The sequence below is a fragment of the Capra hircus genome, chromosome 15 (genome assembly GCF_001704415.2).
Source record: "Capra hircus breed San Clemente chromosome 15, ASM170441v1, whole genome shotgun sequence".
NCBI classification, from domain to species: domain Eukaryota; kingdom Metazoa; phylum Chordata; class Mammalia; order Artiodactyla; family Bovidae; genus Capra; species Capra hircus.
The window spans coordinates 80,473,329-80,499,777 of NC_030822.1; the positions used below are offsets into that span (position 1 = coordinate 80,473,329).

Consider the following 26,449-nt stretch of genomic DNA (forward strand, 5'->3'; position numbering starts at 1 on the left):
TCCCATTTGTTTATTTTTGCTTTTATTTCCAGAATTCTGGGAGGTGGATCATAGAGGATCCGTGCTGTGATTTATGTCTGGAGAGTGTGTTTGGCCTATGTTCTCCTCTAGGAGATTTATAGTTTCTGGTCTTACATTTAGATCTTTAATCCATTTTGAGTTTATTTTGGTGTGGGGTGTTAGAAAGTGATCTAGTTTCATTCTTTTACAAGTGGTTGACCAGTTTTCCCAGCACCACTTGTTAAAGAGATTGTCTTTACTCCATTGTATATTCTTGCCTCCTTTGTCAAAGATAAGGTGTCCATATGTGTGTGGATTTATCTCTGGGCTTTCTATTTTGTTCCATTGATCTATATGTCTGTCTTTGTGCCAGTACCATACTGTCTTGATGACTGTGGCTTTGTAGTAGAGCCTGAAGTCAGGCAAGTTGATTCCTCCAGTTCCATTCTTCTTTCTCAAGATTGCTTTGGCTATTCGAGGTTTTTGTATTTCCATACAAATCTTGAAATTATTTGTTCTAGTTCTGTGAAAAATGTGGCTGGTAGCTTGATAGGGATTGCATTGAATTTGTATATTGCTTTGGGTAGTATACTCATTTTCACTATATTGATTATTCCAATCCATGAACATGGTATATTTCTCCATCTATTAGTGTCCTCTTTGATTTCTTTCATCAGTGTTTTATAGTTTTCTATATATAGGTCTTTAGTTTCTTTAGGTAGATATATTCCTAAGTATTTTATTCTTTTCGTTGCAATGGTGAATGGAATTGTTTCCTTAATTTCTTTTTCTAGTTTCTCATTATTCGTGTATAGGAATGCAAGGGATTTCTGTGTGTTGATTTTATATCCTGCAACTTTACTATATTCATTGATTAGCTCTAGTAATTTTCTGGTGGAGTCTTTAGGGTTTTCCATGTAGAGGATCATGTCATCTGCAAACAGTGAGAGTTTTACTTCTTCTTTTCCAATTTGGATTCCTTTTATTTCTTTTTCTGCTCTAATTGCTGTGGCCAAAACTTCCAGAACTATGTTGAATAGTAGCGGTGAAAGTGGACACCCTTGCTTGTTCCTGACTTTAGCGGAAATGCTTTCAATTTTTCACCATTGAGGATAATGTTTCTTGTGGGTTTGTCATAGATAGCTTTTATTATGTTGAGGTATGTTCCTTCTATTCCTGCTTTCTGGAGAGTTTTTATCATAAATGGATGTTGAATTTTGTCAAAGGCCTTCTCTGCATCTATTGAGATCGTCATATGGTTTTTATTTTTCAATTTGTTAATGTGGTGAATTACATTGATTGATTTGCAGATATTGAAGAATCCTTGCATCCCTGGGATAAAGCCCACTTGGTCATGGTGTATGATCTTTTAATGTGTTGTTGGATTCTGATTGCTAGAATTTTGTTGAGGATTTTTGCATCTATGTTCATCAGTGATATTGGCCTGTAGTTTTCTTGTTTTGTGACGTCTTTGTCAGGTTTGGGTATTAGGGTGATGGTGGCCTCATAGAATGAGTTTGGAAGTTTACCTTCCTCTGCAATTTTCTGGAAGAGTTTGAGGAGGATAGGTGTTAGCTCTTCTCGAAATTTTTGGTAGAATTCAGCTGTGAAGCCGTCTGGACCTGGGCTTTTGTTTGCTGGAAGATTTCTGATTACAGTTTCAATTTCCGTGCTTGTGATGGGTCTGTTAAGATTTTCTATTTCTTCCTGGTTCAGTTTGGAAAATTGTACTTTTCTAAGAATTTGTCCATTTCTTCCACGTTGTCCATTTTATTGGCATACAACTGCTGATAGTAGTCTCTTATGATCCTTTGTATTTCTGTGTTGTCTGTTGTGATCTCTCCATTTTCATTTCTAATTTTATTGATTTGATTTTTCTCTCTTTGCTTCTTGATGAGTCTGGCTAATGGTTTGTCAATTTTATTTATCCTTTCAAAGAACCAGCTTTTGGCTTTGTTGATTTTTGCTATGGTCTCTTTTGTTTCTTTGGCATTTATTTCTGCCCTAATTTTTAAGATTTCTTTCCTTCTGCTAACTCTGGGGTTCTCCAATTCTTCTTTTTCTAGTTGCTTTAGTTGTAGAGTTAGGTTATTTATTTGACTTTTTTCTTGTTTCTTGAGGTATGCCTGTATTGCTATGAACTTTCCTCTTAGCACTGCTTTTATAGTGTCCCACAGGTTTTGGGTTGTTGTGTTTTCATTTTCATTAGTTTCTATGCATATTTTGATTTCTTTTTTGATTTCTTCTGTGATTTGTTGGTTATTCAGAAGTGTGTTGTTCAACCTCCATATGTTGGCAATTTTTAATAGTTTTTCTCCTGTAATTGAGATCTAATCTTAATGCATTATGGTCAGAAAAGATGCTTGGAATGATTTTGATTTTTTTGAATTTATCAAGTTTAGATTTATGGCCCAGGATGTGATCTATCCTGGAGAAGGTTCCATGAGCACTTGAAAAAAAGGTGAAATTCATTGTTTTGGGGTGAAATGTCCTATAGATATCAATTAGGTCTAACTGGCCTATTGTATCATTTAAAGTTTGCGTTTCTTTGTTAATTTTCTGTTTAGTTGATCTGTCCATAGGTGTGAGTGGGGTATTAAAGTCTCCCACTATTATTTTGTTATTGTTGATTTCCCCTTTCATACTTGTTATCATTTCTCTTACATATTGCGGTGCTCCTATATTGGGTGCATATATATTTATAATTGTTATATCTTCTTCTTGGATTGTTCCTTTGATCATTATGTAGTGGCCTTCTTTGTCTCTTTTCACAGCCTTTGTTTTAAAGTCTATTTTGTCGGATATGAGTATTGCCACTCCTGCTTTCTTTTGGTCTCTATTTGCGTGGTATATCTTTTTCCAGCCCTTCACTTTCAGTTTGTATGTGATCCCTTGTTTTGAGGTGGGTCTCTTGTAAGCAGCATATAGAGGGGTCTTGTTTTTGTATCCATTCGGCCAGTCTTTGTCTTTTGGTTGGGGCGTTCAACCCATTTACGTTTAAGGTGATTATTGATAAGTATGATCCCGTTACCGTTTACTTTATTGTTTTGGGTTCAGGTTTATACACCCTTTTCGTGTTTCCTGTCTAGAGGATATCCTTTAGAATTTGTTGGAGAGCTGGTTTGGTGGTGCTGAATTCTCTCAGCTTTTGCTTGTCTGTAAAGCTTTTGATTTCTCCTTCGTATTTGAATGAGATCCTTGCTGGATACAGTAATCTGGGCTGTAGGTTATTGTCTTTCATCACTTTAAGTATGTCTTGCCATTCCCTCCTGGCCTGAAGAGTTTCTATTGAAAGATCAGCTGTTATCCTTATGGGAATCCCCTTGTGTGTTATTTGTTGTTTTTCCCTTGCTGCTTTTAATATTTGTTCTTTGTGTTTGATCTTTGTTAATTTGATTAATATGTGTCTTGGGGTGTTTCGCCTTGGGTTTATCCTATTTGGAACTCTCTGTGTTTCTTGGACTTGGGTGATTATTTCCTTCCACATTTTAGGGAAGTTTTCAACTATTATCTCCTCAAGGATTTTCTCATGATCTTTCTTTCTGTCTTCTTCTTCTGGGACTCCTATAATTCGAATGTTGGAGCATTTCATATTGTCCTGGAGGTCTCTGAGATTGTCCTCGTTTCTTTTAATTTCGTTTTTCTTGTTTCCTCTCTGATTCATTTATTTCTACCATTCTATCTTCTATTTCACTATTCCTATCTTCTGCCTCCATTATTCTACTATTTGTTGCCTCCAGAGTGTTTCTGATCTCATTTATTGCGATTATTCATTATATTTTGATTCTTTTTTATTTCTTCTAGGTCCTTGTTAAACCTTTCTTGCATCTTCTCAATCCTTGTCTCTAGGCTATTTATCTGTGTTTCCATTTTGATTTCAAGATTTTGGATCATTTTCACTATCAATATTTGGAATTCCTTCTCCGGTAGATTCCCTACTTCTTCCTCTTTTGTTTGGTTTGGTGGGCAACTCTCCTGTTCCTTTACCTGCTGAGTATTCCTCTGTCTCTTCATCTTGGTTATATTGCTGCATTTGGGGTGGCCTTTTTATATTCTGGTAATTTGTGGAGTTCTCTTTATTATGGAGCTTCCTCACTTTGGGTGGGGTTCTATCAGTGGCTTGTCAAGGTTTCCTGGTTAGGGAGGCTTGTGTTGGAGTTTTGGTGGGTGGAGCTGGGTTTCTTCTCTCTGGAGTGCAGTGGCGTGACCCAGTAATGGGTTATGAGACATCAAAGGTTTGGGGATCATTTTGAGCTGCCTGTATATTGAAGTTCAGGGGAGTGTTCCTGTGTTGCTGGAGAATTTGTGTGGTATGTCTTGTTTTGGAACTTGTTGGCCCTTGGGTGGAGCTTGGTTTCAGGTGTAGGTATGAAGGCATTTGATGAGCTCCTATTGCTTAATGTTCCCTGAATTCAAGAGTTATCTAATGTTTTCAGGCTTTGGATTTAAGCCTCCTGCTTCTGGTTTTCAGTTTTATTTTTACAGTAGCCTCTAGACTTCTCCATCTATACAGCACCGATGATAAAACATCTAGGTTAAAGATGAAAAGTTTCTGCACATTGAGGGACCCTCAGAGAGGTTCACTGAGTTACAAGGAGAAGAGAAGATGGAGGGGGTAGTTAGAGGTAACTGGAATGAGATGCAGTGAGATCAAGGGAGGAGAGAGCAAGCTAGTCAGTAGTCACTTCCTTATGTGTGCTCTATAGTCTGGACCACTCAGAGGTATTTACAGAGTTATACGGGGAAGAGGAGAGGGAGGAAGTAGACAGAGGTGACCAGGAGGATAAGAGAGAGGAATGAGTAGGAGAGAGACAAATCCTGCCAGTAACCAGTTCCTTAGGTGTTCTCTACCGTCTGGAACACACAGAGATTCACAGAGTTGGATAGAGAAGAGATGGGGGAGAAAAGAGACAGAGGCCACCTGGTGGAGAAAAAGGAGAGTCCAGAGGAGGAGAGAGTGGTCAAGCCAGTAATCTCACTCTCAGGAAAACTTGGGTAGTGAAGTTTGGGTTTTTAAATGTACAAAATTGACAACAAAAACCTAAGAGCAAAGATTAAAAATCTAGAGTAGAGGTTGGATTTTCAAAGATACAATATTAAAGAAAAGCAGAAGGAAAAAGGAAGAAAGAAAAAAATTATTAAAAACAAACAAACAAACAAAAGAAAAAAAAAAAACACACCAACAACCATCCAAAGAGTATATATGGTGTTTGCCTTAAAAAAAAAAAATAGTAATAATAGGTTATAGAAATAAAAATTAGAGGAGAAATAGAAGACTTAACAATTTTAAAAAAGCTAGAAAAAAAAAGAAAAAACAAAAAAGCAAAAAGGAAAAAAAAAAGGAATGATTTTAAAAGTATTAAAAATATATCTGGCCCTTCTCTGATGTTATGGGCCGTGTGGGCTCACTTCCAAGGTGGTTCCCTCTGTTTAACTTCTTCTGTTTGCTGGTTTTTTAGGCTCACTAAGTTCAGTCAGCGCTGTGGGGAGGGGGGATGCTGCAAACAAACAGCACTGTCGTGTGCACACCGCATCTCAGCCCCACTTGACCCGTCCTTTCTCGCGGCGCACAAACCGCTCCGGCTCTACGATGCTCAGCAGGGAACCGTCTGGGGCCGGCCCTAGGCTGCGTGCACTTCCCCGGTCCAAGCCGCTCAGGTTCGGCGCTCAGGCAGCCCTCAGAGGCACAGATTCGGCTGGGACTGCGCTTTGTGCCCTTCCCAGGTCCGAGTAGCTCAGGAGTTTGGCGAGGGCGATCGCCGCGGCTTGTCACCTTTTCCGCCGCTGCCGCTCAGCTCTCTGGGTGGACCGCTGGCGCACCCTGTGATGGCAGACTGTGACTGTCCAGCACCCCCAGAAGTCTTAGCAAAGGAGCCTGCTTGCAGTTAGGTAAGTAAAGTCTCTCCGGGTCTGCAATTGCCCCTTTCCAGTCCTTACGGCTCTGGCTGCCTGTCCCCGGCGGGGAATGGTCTGCAGCTGGCTTTTTCCGTTCCGTCCTTTGTTCTGTGCTCGGTCCTGGCGGTGTCTTATGTTCGAGTTTTTCGCGTGGTAGCTATCCCACAGTCTGGTTTGCTAGCCCAAGTTAGATCGTTCTGGTTGCGCGTGGGGCGTTCCTGCCCGATTCTTACAAAGCTCTGCAGCCTGCGCCTCCCGCGCGTCCCTGCCCTGCCCCCACTTCCCAATGGCGGATGCAGGCGTCTGTGCTGCTTTTCCGCTGGGGGAATTACTGTTGGGCTTGTAATCTGTTGGTTTTAATAATTTATCTATTTTTCCTTCCTGTTATGTTGCCCTCTGTGTTTCCAAGGCTCGCCACAGACTCAGCAGGGAGAGTGTTTCCTGGTGTTTGGAAACCTCTCTTCTTAAAATTCCCTTCCCGGGACCGGCTTCCCTTCCCAGGACAGAGCTCCCTCCCCACCTCCTTTGTCTCCTTTTTCGTCTTTTATATTTTTCCCTACCTGTTTTTGAAGACAATGGTCTGCTTTTCTGGTTGCCTGATGTCCTCTGCCAGCCTACAGAAGTTGTTTTGTGGAGTTTTCTTGGCGTTGAAATGTTCTTTTGAGGAATTTATGAGGGAGAAAGTGATCTTCCCATCCTATTCCTCGCCATCTTTCCCTCTCCCAGGCTATGATACAATTTTTAAATTCATACACGACTACTGGAAAAACCATAGCTTTGACTAAATGGACCTTTGTCAGCAAAGTAATGTCTCTGCTTTTTAGTATGCTGTCTAGGTTGATCATGGCTTTCTTTCCAAGGGGCAAGTGTTGAGTGATGCACACAGAAGGGCTGCCACTGCAGCTTCTCTCCCCACACACTGGCACCTGCCTCTCCTTGGCAACAGAGAGCTCTCTTGCCAGCTCTCTCTTGCTTGCAGCCACTGAAATCCCACATATCCCATCCCCACTAGGGAAGGCTCTTGAGCTCTGGAACATTCTTGAGAGTAGATACTTGTGGGTGGCCCACTTGCAGATATTGAGCTGAAACCCCAGCTGAGCCCCAGGGACATTGCAACTAAGGAAGAAAAGCTGAAATCTCTCCTCATAAATTGTGGAATTACACCCCTGTGACTGGCTTTGTAAACTTAGTGCCCGCAGAACATCTGAACAGTAAATGAGTGCTCTTGCAGGTGAGATGGGTCTAGCTTTAGCAGTTGGATTTTGTAAGTACATATATGCAAGGAACGGGCCAGGTCAGAATCTGAGCTGTCCCCATAGAGCTCACAGTGGGTCCAGATCTATGATTACTGCAATCCCAGGACCTGACTTCAGTGTATCTATACTGGTGTCCTGGTGAAAACAATGCCTGAGAGGCACCAGGGTCAATTGCCAGCATACCCATGATTAAGGTGGAGCCAAGAGCATTACCAACAATAGACTAACTTGTGAGCTCATACAATGGGTGAAAGGTGACATAACAAAACACATTTTCAGGTGAACAACTCCAGAGGAGGAATTCTCAGTAGCTTCTCTCCCAGAGGCAGTGCTCCAATCCCACCTACCTCACACTGCAGATCAGAAACCCAGCTAAAAGACAGATCTGAGGGCCTCTATTCAGCCGACTAGGGAGCAGACACTACCTTTGATGAGTGCTGACCAACAGAGCAAAGGGGAAGTTCTGCTCAACATCCAGGGAAGGCTCCAGTCACCACAACATCAGTCAAATACCTTATCAAGTTAATAATGGCCAGCGTATGCTGAGGAGAGGTGGTGGACATCCATATTATAAACAGCTCTCTCTCACACACACAAACACAAAGTTAAACCCAAGCAGACTTCACAGGAATGTTCCCACATAAAAATAACCCTTCAAGTCTTTCTGAAGGTCTGGAGTTACAAGAAGGAACCCCTGAATCATTTAGCTTTGAAGAGCAGCAGGATTTGAGGGCAAGAGACCCATAGCGCTGGGGTAAACAGATACTCAGTTCTTGGAGGGCAGACAGAACTTATCACAGACACTGGTACTCAGCACACACACAAAAAAAACCTCCAGATGAACTGGTGTTAGATTAATTTATGTGAATTGGAAAGTCTCCTGGAAAGGCAGAAGTTGGTTGTAGTTCACCAAGGAGATGAGGACATTGGCAGCAGAGGCTCCAGAGAATTACTTAGGATGAGATCTCTAGGAGGCCCCCATTTTGATGCCAACAACGGACCCTGCCCAACAGCCTACAGGCTCCGGTGCTGGAATGCCTTACACCAAACAACTAACAAGACAAGAAAACGTTGTGCCCATCATTAGATAGGCCGCCTAAAGTCTTGCTAAGCTCACAAGCACACCAAAATGCACCTCTTGACATTTCCCTGCCCACCCATGGGCCAAGACTCAACCCCACCTACAAAAGGGAAAGCACCAGCTACCCCTTCCATCAGGAAGCCAACACAAGCCCCTGGACCAACATCACCAACCAGGGGTCAGTCACCAGAAGCAACAGGAACTACAATCATTCAGCATGTGGAAAGGAGGCCACAAACAGTTAAGATGATAACAAAATGAAATGACAGAGAAATGCATTGCTGATGAACAGCAAGATAAAAACCTACAAGAAAAATGAAATTTAAAGGATATAGACAATATACCAAGGAACGAATTCAGAGTAATTACAGTAAAGACGATCCAAGATCTCAAAAAAGAATGGAAGTACAAACTAAAGAGATAAAAGAAATGATTAACAAAGAAATAAAAGATTTAAAGGAGAGACAAAAAGAGATGAATGACACAATAATCGAAAATTGTAAATGCATTATAAGTAATCAATAGTAGAATAATTGAGGCAGAATAATAAATAAATGAGTTAGAGGACAGAGTGGTGAAAGTAACTGCCATGGAATAGAATAAAGAAAAAAGAATGAAAAGAAATGAGAATAATCTCAAAGGCCTCTGGGACAACATTAAATGCAACCTTCATATTATAGGGTGCCCAGAAAAAGAGGATAAAGGGCCACAAAAAAACTGAAGAGATTATAGTCAAAAACTTCCCTAACATGCGAAAGGAAATAGTCACCCAAGTGCAGGAGGTGCAGAGAGTCCTATAAAAGATAAACTCAAGGATGAACATGCCAAGATTAATATTAATCAAACTATCAAAAATTAAACACAAAGAAAAATATTAGAAGTAACAAGAGAAAAGCAACAAATAAATGAAGAGGAACACCTATAACGTTATTAGTTGAGTTTTAAATTTTAAGCAAAAACTCTGGAGGTCAGAAGCAAGTGGTACAATATGTTTCAAATGATGAAAGGGAAAAACCTACAACCAAAAATACTCTACCCAGCAAGGCTTTCATTCAGATACCACAGAGAAATCAACAGTTTTCAACATAAGCAAAAGCATCAATAGAATAGCATTACAACAAATCCTAAAGAAGCTTCAGTAGAAAGGGAAAAAAGAGGCCACAATGAGAAACAAGAAAATTACAAATTGGAAAGCTCACTGCTAAAGGAAAAATTATATAATAAAAGTAGGAAATCACAGATACACAAATATACTATCAAAACAAGCAATCATAAGTAAAGCAGAGTATAAATACGGGAAATTGCAATTGCACTTGAAATTAAGATATCAGCAACTTAAAACAACCTTATTTGTATATAGACTGCTAAATCAAAACCACATGGTAAATGCAAACCAAAAAATCTACAATAGGTACACATTAAGAAAAAACAACCCAAACACAGCACTTAAAATGGTCATCAAGCCACAAGAGAAGAGAACAAAATGGAAATGAAAGGAAAAGCACCTACATAAAGAAACCAAAAGCAGTTAAGGAAAGTGATAGTAGGAACATTCTTATTTACAATTACCTTAAATGTGAATGGATTAAAGGTTTCAACCAAAAGGCTGAATGGATACAAAAACTAGGCTCATATATATGCTGCCTACAAAAGACCCACATCAGACCTGGAGACACATACAGACTGTAAGTGGGACGGTGGGAAAGTATTCCATGCAAATGGAACTTGAAAAAAAAGCTGGAGTAGCAATACTCATCTCAGAGAGAATGGACTTACAAACTGTTGCAAGACACAAGAAAGTACACTATATAATGATCAATGGACCAATCTAGGAAGAAGATATAACAATTGTAAATATATATACATCCAACCAAGGAGCACTTCAATTAAGAGGGCAAAACCTAACATCCATAAAAAGATAAATTGACAGTAATACAATAACAGTGGGGACTTTAGCCTCCCATTTACACCAATGGATAGATCATCCACAGAGAAAATTTAATAAGGAAACACAAGCCTTAAATGATACATTAGACCAGATAGACTTTTATATTTATAGGACATTCCATCAGAAAGCAGCACACATTTTCTTCTCAAGTGCACATGAGACATTTTCCAGGATAGATCACATCTTGGGTCACAAATCAAGTTTAAGAAAATTGAAATCATATCAAACATTTTTCTGACCACAACACTATAAAAATAGAAAACAATTACAGGAAAAAGGTAAAATATATATATTTTTTAAAAAATAGAGGCTAAATGATATGTTACTAAACAACCAGTGGATCACTGAAGAAATCAATGAGGAAATTTGTAAAAATACCTGCAAATAAATGACAAAAGCTATGGGACACAGCAACAGTAGTTCTAAGATGGAAGTTTAGAGCTATAGAATATTACCTCAGGAAACAAGAAAAATCTCAAATAAACAACCTACCTTATACCTAGAGCAACTAGATAAAAAAACAAGATCAAAAACAACAAAAACTGAAGTTACTATTAAGGTTGATGGAAAAGTAATTGTGATTTTTGACCTCAAATTTTAAATCATCAAAACTAGGCTCAAATACATCTTTCTTAATCAAAATAGGAACCATTGCAATCAACACATTTTTGCTAATGAGAAATAAGTTTGTTTCTTCCTGTAGCACATAAGTCCATGCGTTAGGAATCAACAAACTCTTGGAAAGAATTTTCTGCATCTGGCTGGTTATAGAAGCTTTTTCGCAGAAAAAAAAAAAAAAAAGGATGTCCAGATGCTTGAAGAAGTGGTAGAAGGTTGGCAAGAAGTTAGGTCAATATGTCGGATGAGACAAAAACTTGTAGCCCGATTTATTCAACTTTTGAAGTTGTGTGATGTGCACTGGTTGTGTGATGTGCAGTCGAGCATTGTAATGGAGAAGAATTGGACCCATTCTGTTGATCAATGCCAGTTGTAGGCATTGCAGGTTTCAGTGTATCTCGTCTATTTGCTGAGAATGCTTCTCAGATGTAGTGGTTTCCCTAGGATTCAGAAAGTTGTAGTGGATTGGACTAGTAGCAGACCACCAGTGACCATGACCATTCTGGGGGGCATGGTTAGCTTTGGGAAGTTCTTTGGAGTTTCTTTTTGGTCCAACCACTGAGTTGGTTATTATCAATTGTCATAAAATCCTTTTTTTGTCCTACATCACAATTTGATTGATAAATGATTCATTGTTATTGTGTAGAATAAGAGAAGACAACACCTTAAAGCAATTTTTGTTTGTTTCTGGTCAGCTCATGAGGCACCCACTTATTGTACTTCTTCACCTTTCCAATTTGCTTCAAATGCTGAATGGCCATAAAATAGTCAGCACTGAGTTCTCCAGAAACTTCTCATGTAGTAGAAAGATGATCAGTTTTGATGATGAAGACTCGCAGCTGATCATTGTCAACTTCCAATGGCTGGCTACTCTGCTCCTCATCTTAAAGGCTCTTGTCTCCTTTGCAAAACTTCTTTAACCACTGCACTGTTAAGTTCGTTAGCAGTTCTCGAGCCCAATGTGTTGTTGATATTGTCACACACAAGAAAAAAAGGAGAGAAATCAAATTAGCAAAACATAAATGAAAAAGAAGAAGTTAGAACTGACACTGCAGAAAAAATAAAAGAGAATAAGAGAATACTACAAGAAACCATATGCCAATGAAATGGACCACCTGGAAGAAATGGATGAACTCTTAGAAAAGTACAACCTTCCAAGACTGAATCAGAAAGAAATAGAAAATATGAACAGACAAATCACAAGCACTGGCATTGAAACTATGGTTAAAACCTTCCAACAAACAAAAGTCCAGGACCAGATGGCATCACAGGCTAATTCTATCAAGTACTAAGAGAGGAGTATCCTTCTCAAACTCTTCCAAAAAATTGCAGACAAAGACACACTCTGAAGCATATTCAAGGAGGCCACCATCACCCAGATACCAAAAGCAGACTAAGATATAACACACAAAAAAAGAAAATTATATGACATTATCACTTATGAACATAGACACAAAAATCATCAACAAAATATTAGCTAACCAAATCCAAAAACACATCAAAAGAATCATACATCATGTTCAGGTGGGATTTATTCCAAGAATGTGAGGATTCTTCACTACACACAAATCAATCTATGTAATATGCCATATTAACAAATTAAAAAATGAAAGTTATATAATTATTTCAATAGATGAAGAAAAAGCTTTGAACAAAATTCAACAGCCATTTATGATTTTAAAAAATTTCTCCAGAAAGTGGGCATCAAGAAAACATACCTAACATAATAAAGGTTGTATATGATAAAAACCACAGCAAACATCATTTTCAATAGTGAAAACCTGAAAGAATTCCCTCTAGGATTAGGAATAAGACAAGGGTATATACTTTCAATGCTTTTATTCAACATAGTTTTGGAAGTCCTAGACATGGCAATCAGAGAGGAATAAGAAAATAAGTCTAAGTTGGAAAAGAAGTAAAAATGTCAGTTTTCACAAATGATACGATACTACATGTAGAAAAATCCTAAAGATACTACCAAAAATTACTAAAGCTCATCAGGGAATTTGGGGAGGTTGTAGGATGCAAAATTAATATGCAGAAATGTATTGCATTTCTATACACTAACAATAAAAGATCAAAGGAGAAATTACAATCTCATTTGTTCTCATATTAAAAAATAAAATACCTAGGAACAAACTTACCAAATGAGGCAAAAGAACTATATTCAAAAACTGTAATATATTGATGAAATAAATAAAAAATGACACTAATAAATGTAGAGATATACCATGTTCCTGGATTTGAAAATCAATATTGCTAAAATGACTATAGTACCCAAGGCAATAAACAGATTCAATGCAATCCCTATTAAATTACCAATGGCAATTTTCATAGACTTAGAGCACAATATTCTACAATTTTTACTGAAACATCAAAGACCCTAAATAGGCAAAATAATCTTGAGAAAGAATGACAGCTGGAGAAATTAGTCTCCCTAACTTCAGACTATACTCCCTCAAAACAGTATTTACAGAAAGATAGAAATATAGATCAATAGGACAGAAAGTTCAGAGATAAACCCATGCACCTATGGTCACCTAATCTATGACAAAGGAGGCAAAAATATATAATGGAGAAAAGACAGCCTCTTCTATAAGTAGTGCTGGAAAAAACTGGACAGATACATATAAAAGAATGAAATATAAAGATTCCCTAACACCACATATAAAAATAAATTCAAAATGGATTAAAGATCTAAATGAAATGCCAGACACTATAAACCTCTAAGAGGAAAACATAGGCACAACACTCTCTGACCTAAAAATGAAAGATTTTTTTTTGATCCACCTCTTAGAGTAATGGAACAAAGCTAGTAGAGGTGATGGAATTTCAGTTGAGTTATTTGAAATCCTAAAAGATGATGCTGTGAAAGTGCTGCACTCAATATCTCAGCAAATTTGGAAAACTCAGCAGTGGCCACAGGATTGGAAAAGGTCAGTTTTCATTACAATCCCAAAGAAAGGCAATGCCAAAGAATGCTCAAACTACGACACAATTGCACTCATCTCACAAGCTAATAAAATAATGCTTAAAACTCTCCAGGCCAAGCTTCAGCAATACATGAACTGTGAAATTCCAGATACTCAAGCTGGTTTTAGAAAAGGCAGAGGAACCAGAGATCAAATTGCCAGCATTCGCTGCATCATCAAAAAATCAAGAGAGTTCCAAAAAGTATCTATTTTTGATTTATTGACTATGCCAAAGCCTTTGACTCTGTGGATCACAATAAACTGTGGAAAATTCTGAAAGAGATGAGAATACCAGACCACCTGGACTGCCACTTGAGAAACCTGTATGCAGATGAGGAAGCTGTTGTTAGAACTGTACATGGAACAACAGACTTGTTCCAAATAGGAAAAGGAGTACATCAAGGCTGTATATTGTCACTCTGCTTATTTAACTTCTATGCAGAGTGCATCATGAGAAACGCTGGGTTGAAAGAAGCACAAGCTGGAATCAAGATTGCAGGGAGAAAAATCAATCACATCAGATATATAGATGACACCACCCTTATGGCAGAAAGTGAAGAGGAACTAAAGAACCTTTTGATTAAAGTGAAAGAGGAGTGAAAAAACTAAGAAAACTAAGATCATGGCATCTGGTCCCATCACTTCATGGCAAATAGATGGGGAAACAGTGAAAACAGTGGCTGGCTTTATTTTGGAGGGCTCCAAAATCACTGCAAATGGTGAATGCAACCATGAAATTAAAAGACACTTACTCCTTGGAAGGAAAGTTATGACCAACCTGGACAGCATATTAAAAAGCAGAGACATTGCTTTGCCAACAAAAGTCCATCTAGTCAAGGCTATGGTTTTTACAGTAGTCATGTATGGATGTGAGAGTTGGACTATAAAGAAAGCTGAGCACCAAAGAATTGATGCTTTTGAACTGTGGTGTTGGAAAAGACTTTTGAGAGTCCCTTGGACTGCAAGGAAATCCAACCAGTCCATCCTAAAGGAGATCAGTCCTGGGTGTTCATTGAAGGACCGATATTGAAGCCGAAACTCCAATACTTTGGCCACCTGATGCAAAGAGCTGACTAATTTGAAAGGACCCTCATGCTGGGAAGGATTTAGGGCAGGAGGAAATGGCTCATGTTGGGAGGGATTGAGGGCAGGAAGAAAAGGGGATGACAGAGGATGATATGGCTAGATGGCATCACTGACTTGATGGATACGAGTTTGGGTAAACTCCAAGAGTTGTTGATGGACAGGGAGGCCTGTGGTGCTGTGGTTCATGGGGTCATAAAGAGTTGGACACGACTGAGCAACTTAACTGAACTTAGAGTAATGGAAATAAAAATAAATAAATGAACTTAAAATCTAATTAAACTTGAAAGCTTTTTCACAGCAAAGGAAGCCATAAGCCAAATGAAAAGACAGCCCTCAAAGTTGGAGAAAATATTTGAAATGAAGTAAATGACAAAGGATTAATCCTCAAAACATACAATGAGCTCACACAGTTGAATATCAAAAGAGAAACAGCCCAGTCAAAATATGGTGGAAGACCTAAATAGAAATCTCTTCAAAGAAGACATACAGGTGCCCAAAATCATATAAAAAGTTGATCAACATCACTACTCATTAGAGAAATATAAATCAAAACTACAATGAGGTATCATTTCACAATGGTCTGAATGGCCATCACCAAAAGATCCACAGACAATAAATGCTGCAGAAGATATGGAGAAAAGGCTATGCTCCTACACTGTTAAATGAAAATTGTTGCATCCACTGTGGAAAACAGTAAAGAAGCTTCTAAAAAAATTAAAACAAGAGCTACCATAGTATCCAACAATCCCACTCCTGGGCATATACTCAGAGATGCACTACAATTCAAAAAGATACATGTACTCCAGTTTTAATTGCAGGATTATTTACAATAACCAGGACATGGAAACAATCTAAATGTCCATCAACAGAGCAATGAATAAATAAGATGTGGCACAAATACAATGGAATATTGCTCCACCAAGAAAAAGAACAAAATAATGCTATTTGCAGTAATATGGATGAACCTAGAGATTGTCATACTGAGTAAAGTAAGTCAGACAGAGGAGGGTAAATATCATATGATATTACTGATATGTGGAATCTGAAACAAAACAAACAAAAAAGTACAAATGAACAGTTTTACAAAACAGAAATAAAGTGTAGAAAATAAATTTATGGTTACTTGGGCTTCCACCCAGGCAGGGGAGGGATAAATTGGGAGATCGGGATTAACATATACACACTACCATATACAAATAGTAAATACCTCCTGCAAAGCACAAGGAACTCTTCTCAATACTCTCTATTGACCTATGTGGGGAAAGAATCTAAAGAGTGGATAAATATATATGTATAACTAATTCTGTTTGCTGTACAGCAAAAGCTAGCACAACATTTTAAATCAACTATACTCCATAATTTTTTTTTGATGGATTAGAGTTTGCAAAATAGAAAGTAGATTTGCAAAATAGATTGGTAGGAGAAGAAAGAGCAGATGGGAGTTTAAAACAGAGGGGACTTACATGAGGTCAACTTTGTTCTGATTAAAAGCCAACCAAGGATTGAAGTAGAATGTAGAGTCTCATTTAGTGTATCTTTGGCTTCCAGATGCTTTCTTTCTCAACCCTTAAATACAATAAATTGTTTCTGGTGCTGGCCAGTTTGCAATGTGTCAGTCCTGCACAAATTAACCCCAATCTCTCAGAAATAAGCTTTATACCTGCATGAAAGTGTGGTTATGTGGAATGAATACAAATGAAAATGAGAACCATATCATAGGTCTCTAGTTCACAAATAATATATGGAATAAGCTGGTACTTACTAACAGTAATCTTCACAAGGAATGTCTGATTGAAGTTTTGCTCAAACATTTCAGAGATTATCTAAACATTTCATTAAATTAAATATTTTTAGTAATTAAACTTGTAAAACTCATATGGAAACTTTTGAAATACTGTATATAACCAATGCTTTATTCTGTAATGCTGTGCAAGCCTCAGAATAAAGCTACTTCTGCTATCATGAAAATTATAATAAATAAAATAGCTTTCCTGTGTTTTATACACATCACTAATTTATAAAAAATTATTTTAGAAGATATTAAACTATCAAAAAATTCAGGTTTTTTAATGATAAAAGTATATGAAAATATATTTTATTGATATCTTTGAAGATACCAATGAGTCTACAAAGCAGCTCATTAGTAACTGCCATTAGACTTTTATCTAAAAAGGAATTTCAACATTGCAAAATAAGAATTTTAATTTCTAATATAGAAATAAAGTTATACTTTTTTAAAATTGAATTACTTATTCCTAAAATTCCTTATTCCTAATTTTCTAAACATTTCTAAAAACATTCATTGAAAAAATAAATATAGCAGAAGTAAAGGTGTTTTGATGTTGATTTATCCTTCTTTTTATTATAGTAAACTATTGCTACATCCACAGGTGAGCAGGAATTAAGTAAGTATCCACATTATCTAAAGAGAGATACTGTGCCTTACAAAAGTCTTTACTTGATTTTCAGGACAACAATCCAATCTACTCATAGAAAATCATTCTCAAAGGTGAAAATATCTAACAGTCTATCATGAATTCCTGTAAATTATCAGTATATTAAGTATATCTAAATTATTTAAACCAAAAAATCTTTCTTATGTTGAACTATTCTTTTTTAGAAATATATGGAAACTATTGGTTTGCTTCATAGCATTGTCATTTTCATTGAGGGAATTACAGCATAGTAGTCTTCTGAATAATAGATGATGACATTTTTGGCATTTATACAGTATGATTGAATTTTTTTATTTTACTTAAAACACTTAATTTCTAAAGTGGCTTATGAATTTCTTTTTATTAGAATAAATTACTTTTACAAGAAAAAATATTAATATATTATTATCTTATCATGTTTCCACGTGAAATTATGCTGCAATGGTTAAAATTCTTTTTTAAAAATATAATCATTCAGTAGAGTTAAATTTATTGCCTTGTATTTTCTTATATCTTCACAGATTGTGAGTGTTGGAAAGCACGTTAAAGGCTACCATTATATCATTGCAAACTTGGTAAGAACTCCTTATTTTCTACTTTTCATAAGAATTGTTCAGACAGTCAAGATCATGTTAACCACACCTTAAAACAGTACTCTAATAAATTGTTAAATTGCATTATCTATTAAGCTTTTTAACAACACATAGGATGATACTTTTATGTGTTCACAAAAAAAGTGTTAAGAAATAGAGAGTTTTATTTAAGACTATCTGAAGGTTATGATAATAACCTAGGGGATAGTATTTTGGAAATCTTTGAGGACTGTTCTTCCCATTAGAGGTCAAAGAAACAAGATTTTCTGCACAGCCAAGAGGTAAAAGTATAAGTTTTTGAGTTAAAGAGTTATGCATCCAACTAACATTGACATGAGCTTCTCTGGTGGCTCAGTGGTTAAGAATCTGCCTGCCAATGCAGGAGATGGGGGTTCAATCACTGATCTGGGAAGATCACTTGGAGAAGGAAATGGCAACCCACTCCAATATTCCTGCCTGGGAAATCCAATGGACAGAATTGCCTGGTAGTCTACAGTCCATGGGGTGGCAAGGAGTCATACACATTGGCAGTTTTTTTGGTTGTGTTGTTTGTTTGTTTTTGTTTTTGTTTTAATATAAATGTATTTATTTTAATTGGAGGCTAATTACTTTACAATATTGTAGTGGTTTTGCCATACATTGACATGGATCTGCCAAGGGTGTACATGTGTTTCCCATCCTGAACCCCCCTCCCACCTCCCTCACCATCCCATCCCTCTGGATCATCCCAGTGCACCAGCCCCAAGCACCGTGTATCATGCATCAAATCTGGATTGGCGATCCTTTTCACATATGATAATATACATGTTTCAATACCATTCTCCCAAATCATCCCACCCTCACCCTCTCCCACAGAGTCAAAAAGACTGTTCTATGCATCTGTGTCTCTTTGGCCGTCTCACATGTGGGGTTATCATTACCACCTGTCTAAGTTCCATATATATGGGTTAGTATACTGTATTGGTGTTTTTCTTTCTGATTTCCTTCACTCTGTATAACAGACTCCAGTTTCATCCACCTCATTAGAAATGATTCCTATGTATTCTTTTTAATGGCTGAGTAATATTCCATTGTGTATATGTACCAGAGCTTTCTTATCCATTCATCTACTGATGGACATCTAGCTTGCTTCCATGTCCTGGCTTTTATAAGCAGTGCTGCGATGAACATTGGGGTACACGTGTCTCTTTCAATTCTGGTTTCTTCAGTGAGTATGCCCAGCAGGGGGACTGCTGGGTCATATGGTTGTCCTATTTCCAGCTTTCTAAGGAATCTCCACGCTGTTCTCCATAGTGGCTGTACTAGTTTGCATTCCCACCAACAGTGCAAGAGAGTTCCCTCTTCTCCACACCCTCTCCAGCATTTATTGCTTGTAGACTTTTGGATAGCGGCCATGCTGACTGGTGTGAAATAGTACCTCACTATGGTTTTGATTTGCGTTTCTCTGATGAGTGATGTTGAGCATCATTTCATGTGTTTGTTAGCCATCGGTATGTCATCTTTGGAGAAATGTTTATTTAGTTCTTTGGCCCATTTTTTGATTGGGTCATTTTTTTTCTGGAATTGAGCTGCAGGAGTTGCTTGTATATTTTTGAGGTTAATTCTTTGTCAGTTGCTTTGTTTGCTATTATTCTCTCAATCTGAAGGCTATTTTTTCAACTTGCTTATAGTTTTCTTTGTTGTGCAAAATCTTCTAAGTTTAATTAGGCCCCATTTGTTTATTTTTGCTTTTATTTCCACTACTGTGGGAAGTGGATCATAGAGGATCCTGCTGCTATTTTTGTCAGAGAGTGTTTTGCCTATGTTTTCCTTTAGGAGTTTAATAGTATCTGGTCTCATGTTTAGATCTTTAATCCATGTTGTGTTTATTTTTGTGTATGGTGTTAGAAAGTCTTCTAGTTTCATTCTTTTACAAGTGGTTAACCAGTTTTCCCAGATTCACTTGTTAAAGAGATTATCTTTTATCCATTGTATATTCTTGCCTCCTTTGTCAAAGATAAGGTGTCCATAGGTGCATGGAGTTATCTCTGAGCTTTTTATTTTGTTCCACTGATCTGTATTTCTTTGTGCCACTACCATACTGTCTTGATGACAGTAGATTTGTCAGTCAGTCAATCAGTCAGTTCAGTCGCTCAGTCGTGTCTGACTCTTTGCGACCCCATAAATCGCAGCATGCCAGACCTCCCTGTCCATCACCATCTCCCAGAGTTCACTCAGACTCATGTCCATCGAATCAGTGATGGCATTCAGCCATCTCATCCTCGGTCGTCCCCTTCTCCTCCTGCCCCCAATCCCTCCCAGCAACAGAGTCTTTTTCCAATGAGTCAACTCTTCACATGAGGTAGCCAAAGTAACGGAGCTTCAGCTTTAGCATCATTCCTTCCAAAGAAATCCCAAGGCTGATCTCCTTCAGAATGGACTCGCTGGATCTCTTTGCAGTCCAAGGGACTGTCAAGAGTCTTCTCCAACACCACATTTCAAAACCTTCAATTCTTCGGTGTTCAGTCTTCTTCACAGTCCAACTCTCACATCCATACATGACCACAGGAAAAACCACAGCCTTGACTAGACAGACCTTAGTCGGCAAAGTAATATCTCTGCTTTTGAATATACTATCTAGGTTGGTCATAACTTTTCTTCCAATGAGTAAGAGTCTTTTAATCTCACGGCTGCTATCACCACCTGCAGTGATTATGGAGCCCAAAAAAATAAAGTCTGACACTGTTTCCACTGTTTTCCCATCTATTTCCCATGAAGTGATGAGACCAGATGCCATAATCTTCGTTTTCTGAAAGTTGAGCTTTAAGCCAACTTTTTCGCTCGCCTCTTTAACTTTCATCAAGATGTCTTTTTAGCTTCTCTTCACTTTGTGCCATAAGGGTGGTGTCATCTGCATATCTGAGGTTATTGATATTTCTCCTAGCAATCTTGATTCCAGCTTGTGTTTCTTCCACTCCAGCATTTCTCATAATGTACTCTGCATAGAAGTTAAAGAAGCAGGGTGACAATATACAGCCTTGACGTACTCCTTTTCACATGTGGAACCAGTCTGGTGTTCCATGTCCAGTTCTAACTATTGCTTCCTGACCTGCATACAGATTTCTCAAGAGGCAGGTCAGGTGGTCTGGTATTCCCATCTCTCTCAGAATTTTCCACAGTTTATTGTGATCCACACAGTCAAAGGCTTTGGTATAGTCAAGAAAGCAGAAATAGATGTTTTTCTGGAACTCTCTTGCTTTTTCCATGATCCAGCAGATGTTGGAAATTTGATCTCTGATTCCTCTGCCTTTTCTAAAACCAACTTGAACATTAGGGAGTTCACGGTTCACATATTGCTGAAGCCTGGCTTGGAGAATTTTGAGCATTACTTTACTAGCATGTGAGATGAGTGCAATTGTGCGGTAGTTTGAGTATTCTTTGGTATTGCCTTTCTTTGGAATTGGAATGAAAACTCAACATTTTCCAGTCCTGTGGCCACTGCTGAGTTTTCCCAATTTGCTGGCATATGGAGTGCAGCACTTTCACAGCATCATCTTTCAGGATTTGAAATAGCTCCACTGGAATTCCATCACCTCCACTAGCTTTGTTCATAGTGATGCTTTCTAAGGCCCACTTGACTTCACATTCCAAGATGTCTGGCTCTAGATGAGTGATCACATCATCATGATTATCTGGGTCATGAAGATCTTTATTGTACAGTTCATCTGTGTATTTTTGCCACCTCTTCTTAATATCTTCTGCTTCTGTTAAGTCCATACCATTTCTGTCCTTTTTCGAGCCCATCTTTGCATGAAATGTTCCCTTGGTGTCTCTAATTTTCTTGAAGAGATCTCTAGTCTTTCCCATTCTGTTCTTTTCCTATTTCTTTGAATTGATTGCTGAAGAAGGCTTTCTTATCTCTTCTTGCTATTGTTTGGAACTCTGCATTCAGATGCTTATATCTTTCCTTTTCTCCTTTGCTTTTTGCCTCTCTTCTTTTCATAGTGATTTGTAAGGCCTCCTCAGACAGCCATTTTGCTTTTTTGCATTTATTTTCCATGGGGATGGTCTTGATCCATCTCCTGTACTATGTCACGAACCTCAATACTCATTTTCACTATATTGATTCTTCTGATCCATGAACACGGTATATTTATCCATCTATTTGTGTCCTCTTTGATTTTTTCCATCAGTGTTTTATAGTTTTCTATATATAGGTCTTTTGTTTCTTTAGGTAGATATATTCCTGAGTATTTTATTCTTTTCGTTGCAATGATGAATGGAGTTGTTTCCTTAATTTCTCTTTCTGTTTTCTCATTGTTAGTGTGTAGGAATGCAAGGGATTTCTCTGTGTTAATTTTATATCCTGCAACTTTACTATATTCGCTGATTAGATCTAGCAATTTTATGGTGGAGTCTTTAGGGTTTTCTAGGTAGAGGATCATGTTATCTACAAACAGTGAGAATTTTACTTCTTCTTTTCCAATCTAGAGTCCTTTTACTTCTTTTTCTGCTCTGATTGCAGTTGCCAAAACTTCCAAAACTATGTTGAATAATAGTGGTGAGAGTGGACACCCTTGTCATGTTCCTGAATTTAGGGGAAATGTTTTTAATTTTTCACCATTGAGGATAATGTTTTCTGTGGGTTTGTCATATATAGCTTTTATTATGTTGAGATATGTTCCTTCTATGCCTGCTTTCTGGAGGGTTTTTTATCATAAATGGATGTTGAATTTTGTCAAAGGCTTTCTGTGGATCTATTAAGATAATCATATTGTTTTTATCTTTCAGTTTGTTAATGTGGTGTATTATGTTGTTTGATTTGCAGATATTGAAGAATACTTGCATCCCTGGGATAAAGCCCATTTGGTCATTGTGTATGATCTTTTTATTATGTTGTTGGATTCTGTTTGCTAGACTTTTGTTAAGGATTTTTGCATCTATGTTCATCAGAGATACTGGCCTCTAGTTTTCTTTCTTTGTGGCATCTTTGTCTGGATTTGGTATTAGGGTGATGGTGGCCTCATATAATTAATTTGTAAGTTTGCATTCCTCCGCAATTTCTTGGAAGAGTTTGTGTAGGATAGGTGTTAGCTCTTCTCTAAATTTTTGGTAGAATTCAGCTGGGAAGCCATTTGGTCCCGGGGTTTTGTTTGCTGGAAGATTTCTGATTACAGTTTCGATTTTTGTGCTTGTGATAGGTTAAGATTTTCTATTTCTGGCTGGTTTGGCTTTGGAAAGTTGTACTTTTCTAAGAATTTGTGCATTTCTTCCAAATTGTCCAATTTATTGTCATATAGTGGCTGATAGTAGTCTTTTATGAGCCTTTGTATTTCTGTGTTATCTGTTGTGATTTCTCCATTTTCATATCTAATTTTGTTGATTTGATTCTTCTCCCATTGTTTCTTGATGAGTGTGGCTAATGGTTTGTCAATTTATTTATCTTCTCAAAGAAATAACTTTTAGGTTGGTTGATTTTTGCTATGGTAACTTTTGTTTCTTTTACATTTACTTCTGCCCTAATTTTTAAGGTTTCTTTCCTTTTACTAACCAGCTTTCTTTTTTCTTCCTTTTCTAATTTCTTTAAGTGCAGAGTTACATAGGTTATTTATTTGACTTTTTTCTTGTTTCTTGAGGTAAACCTGTATTGCTATGAAACTTCCCCTTCAGTTCAGTTCAGTTCATTTGCTCAGTCATGTCCGACTCTTCGCAACCCCATGAACCGCTGCACGCCAGGCCTCCCTGTCCATCATCAACACCTGGAGTCTACCCAAACCCATGTCCATTGAGTCAATGATGCCATCCAATCATCTCACCCATTGTCGTCCCCTTCTCCTCCTGCTCTCAATCTTTCCTAGCATCAAGGTCATTCCAGTGAGTCAGCTCTTCACATCAGATGGCCAGACAATTGGAGTTTCAGCCTCAACATCAGTCCTTCTAATGAACACCCAGGACTGATCTCCTTTCGGATGGACTGGTTGGATCTCCTTGCAGTCCAAGGGACCCTCAAGAGTCATCTCCAACACCACAGTTCAAAAGCATCAATTCTTCGGTCTCAGCTTTCTTTATAGTCCAACACTCACATCCAGACATGACCACTGAAAAAACCATAGCCTTGACTAGATGGACCTTTGTTGGGATAGTAATGTCTCTGCCCTTTAATATGTTGTCCAGGTTGGTCATAAATTTTCTTCCAAGGAGTAAGTGTCTTTTAATTTCATGGCTGCAATCACTATCTGCAATGATTTTAGAGCCCCCAAAATAAAGTCTGACACTGTTTCCACTGTTTCCCCATCTATTTGCCACGAAGTGATGAGCCAGATGCCATGATCTTAGTTTTCTGAATGTTGAGCTTTAAGCCAACTTTTTCACTCTCTTCTTTCACTTTCATCAAGAAGCTCTTTAGTTATTCTTTACTTCTGCCATAAGGGTAGTGTCATCTGCATATCTGAGGTTATTGATATTTCTCCCGGCCATCTTGATTCCAGCTTGTGCTTCTTCCAGCCCAGTGTTTCTCATGATGTACTCTGCATATAGGTTAAATAAGCAGGGTGGCAATATACAGCCTTGATGTACTCTTTTCCTATTTGGAACCAGTCTGTTGTTCCACGTTCAGTTCTAATTGTTGCTTCCTGACCTGCATATAGGTTTCTCAAGAGGCAGGTCAGGTGGTCTGGTATTCCCATCTCTTTCAGAATTTTTCACAGTTTCTTGTGATCCACTCAGTCAAAGGCTTTGGCATAGTCAGTAAAGCCGAAATAGATGTTTTTCTGAAACTCTTGCTTTTTCCATGATCCACCAGATGTTGGCAATTTGATCTCTTGTTCCTCTGCCTTTTCTAAAACCAGCTTGAACATCTGGAAGTTCATAGTTCATGTACTGCTGAAGCCTGGCTTGGAGAATTTTGAGCATTACTTTGCTAGCTTTTGCAATGAGTGCAATTGTGTGGTAGTTTGAGCATTCTTTGTCATTGCCTTTCTTTGGGATTGGAAAGAAAACTGACCCTTTGCAGTCCTGTGGCCACTGCTGGATTTTCCAAATTTGCTGGCGTATTGAGTGCAGCACTTTCACAGCATCATCTTTCACATCTTTCACATCAGTAGCACTTTCACAGCATCACAGCATCAAAGCAAAAACAATACCCAGTTATGGATGTGACTGGTGATAGAAGAAAAGTCTGATGCTCTAAAGAGCAATATTGCATAGGAATCTGGAATGTCAGGTCCATGAATCAAGGCAAATTGGAAGTGGTCAAATGATGTTAGGAAAACTGTATATTCACATGCAAAATGTCTGTTTTTATTCCTATATTGATTGGTTTACTGTAGCTTTATAATAGAGTTTGAAACCTGGAAATGTACTGCCTCCAGCTGTTCTCAATTTTTCTTTCTGATTGTTTATACTATTTAGAAATACAACTTGGTTTTATATATTAATAGAACATTAAGAACAGCTGGAGGCATTACATTTCCTGGTTTCAAACTTAATTATAAAGCTCCAGTAATCAATATAATATTGGAATGAAAACAATCATGTAGTAAATGGTGCAGAATATAGAGCCCAGGAATAAATCGCAGCATATATGGACAGTTAGCTTGCAACAAAGGAGCCAAGAGTATACAATGAGGAAAGGATAATCTCTTCAATAAATGATGTCAGGAAAACTGAATATTGCCATGCAAAAGAATGAAAATGGACCTTTATACCATATACAAAAGATAATTCAAAAATGGACTATTGAAAACAAGATCTGAAACTGTAAAACTCCTTGAAGAAAAACTAAGGGGTAATCCCCTTGACATTGGTACTAGCAATAAGTTTTTGGATTTGAGACCAAAGCACAAGCAACAAAAGGAGAAATAAACAAGTGGGACTATGTCAAATGAAAAAAGCTATTACACAGCAAAGGAAACCATCAACAAGTCAAAAAGACAATTTACTGAATGGGAGAAAATATTTGATAACCATCTATCAAATAAGGGATTAATATATATAATATACTAGGAATTTTTACAACTCAATAGCAATAAAACAACTCAATTTAAAAATGATGTTTGGCAGAAACTAACACAATTCTTTAAAGGAATTATCCTTCAATTAAAAACTAAATGATTTTTTTTAATGGACAAAGGACCTGACAAGACATTTTTCTAAAGGCAAACAAGTTAATAATATGCGAAAAGATGCTAAACATCATTAATCATCATGGAAATGCAAATCAAAACCACAATGAGATATCATCTAAGATTTGTTAGGATGGTGATTACCTAAATAAGTAAATGGAAATATAAATTTAGGTGAAGATGCAGGTGCAGGTGCAGGTACAGATGCAGATGCAGAGATAGAGGCGGAGATGGGGCTTGCTAGGTGGCACTAGTGATAAAGAAACTGCCTGCCAATGTAGGAAACATAAGAGATATAGATTTGATCCCTGGATTGGGAAGATCCCCTAGAGGAAGGCATGACGACCCACTCCAGTATTCTTGCCTGGAGAATCCCATGGACAGAGGAGCCTGTAGGGCTACAGTCCATAGAGTCACACAGAGTTGGACATGACTGAAGCGATTTATCAGGCATGCACATGCA

The 26,449-nt window shown here is 37.7% G+C and overlaps 1 protein-coding gene across 1 annotated transcript in view; it reads left to right on the forward strand.

The window, feature by feature from the left end:
• GRIA4 (glutamate ionotropic receptor AMPA type subunit 4) overlaps positions 1-26,449 on the forward strand; it is a 693,144-nt gene that overhangs the window by 499,515 nt on the left and 167,180 nt on the right. The window contains exon 5 of the mRNA XM_005689338.3: positions 17,813-17,866. Coding sequence (XP_005689395.1) covers positions 17,813-17,866 — 54 coding nt within the window. The remainder of the gene's footprint in view (positions 1-17,812; positions 17,867-26,449) is intronic.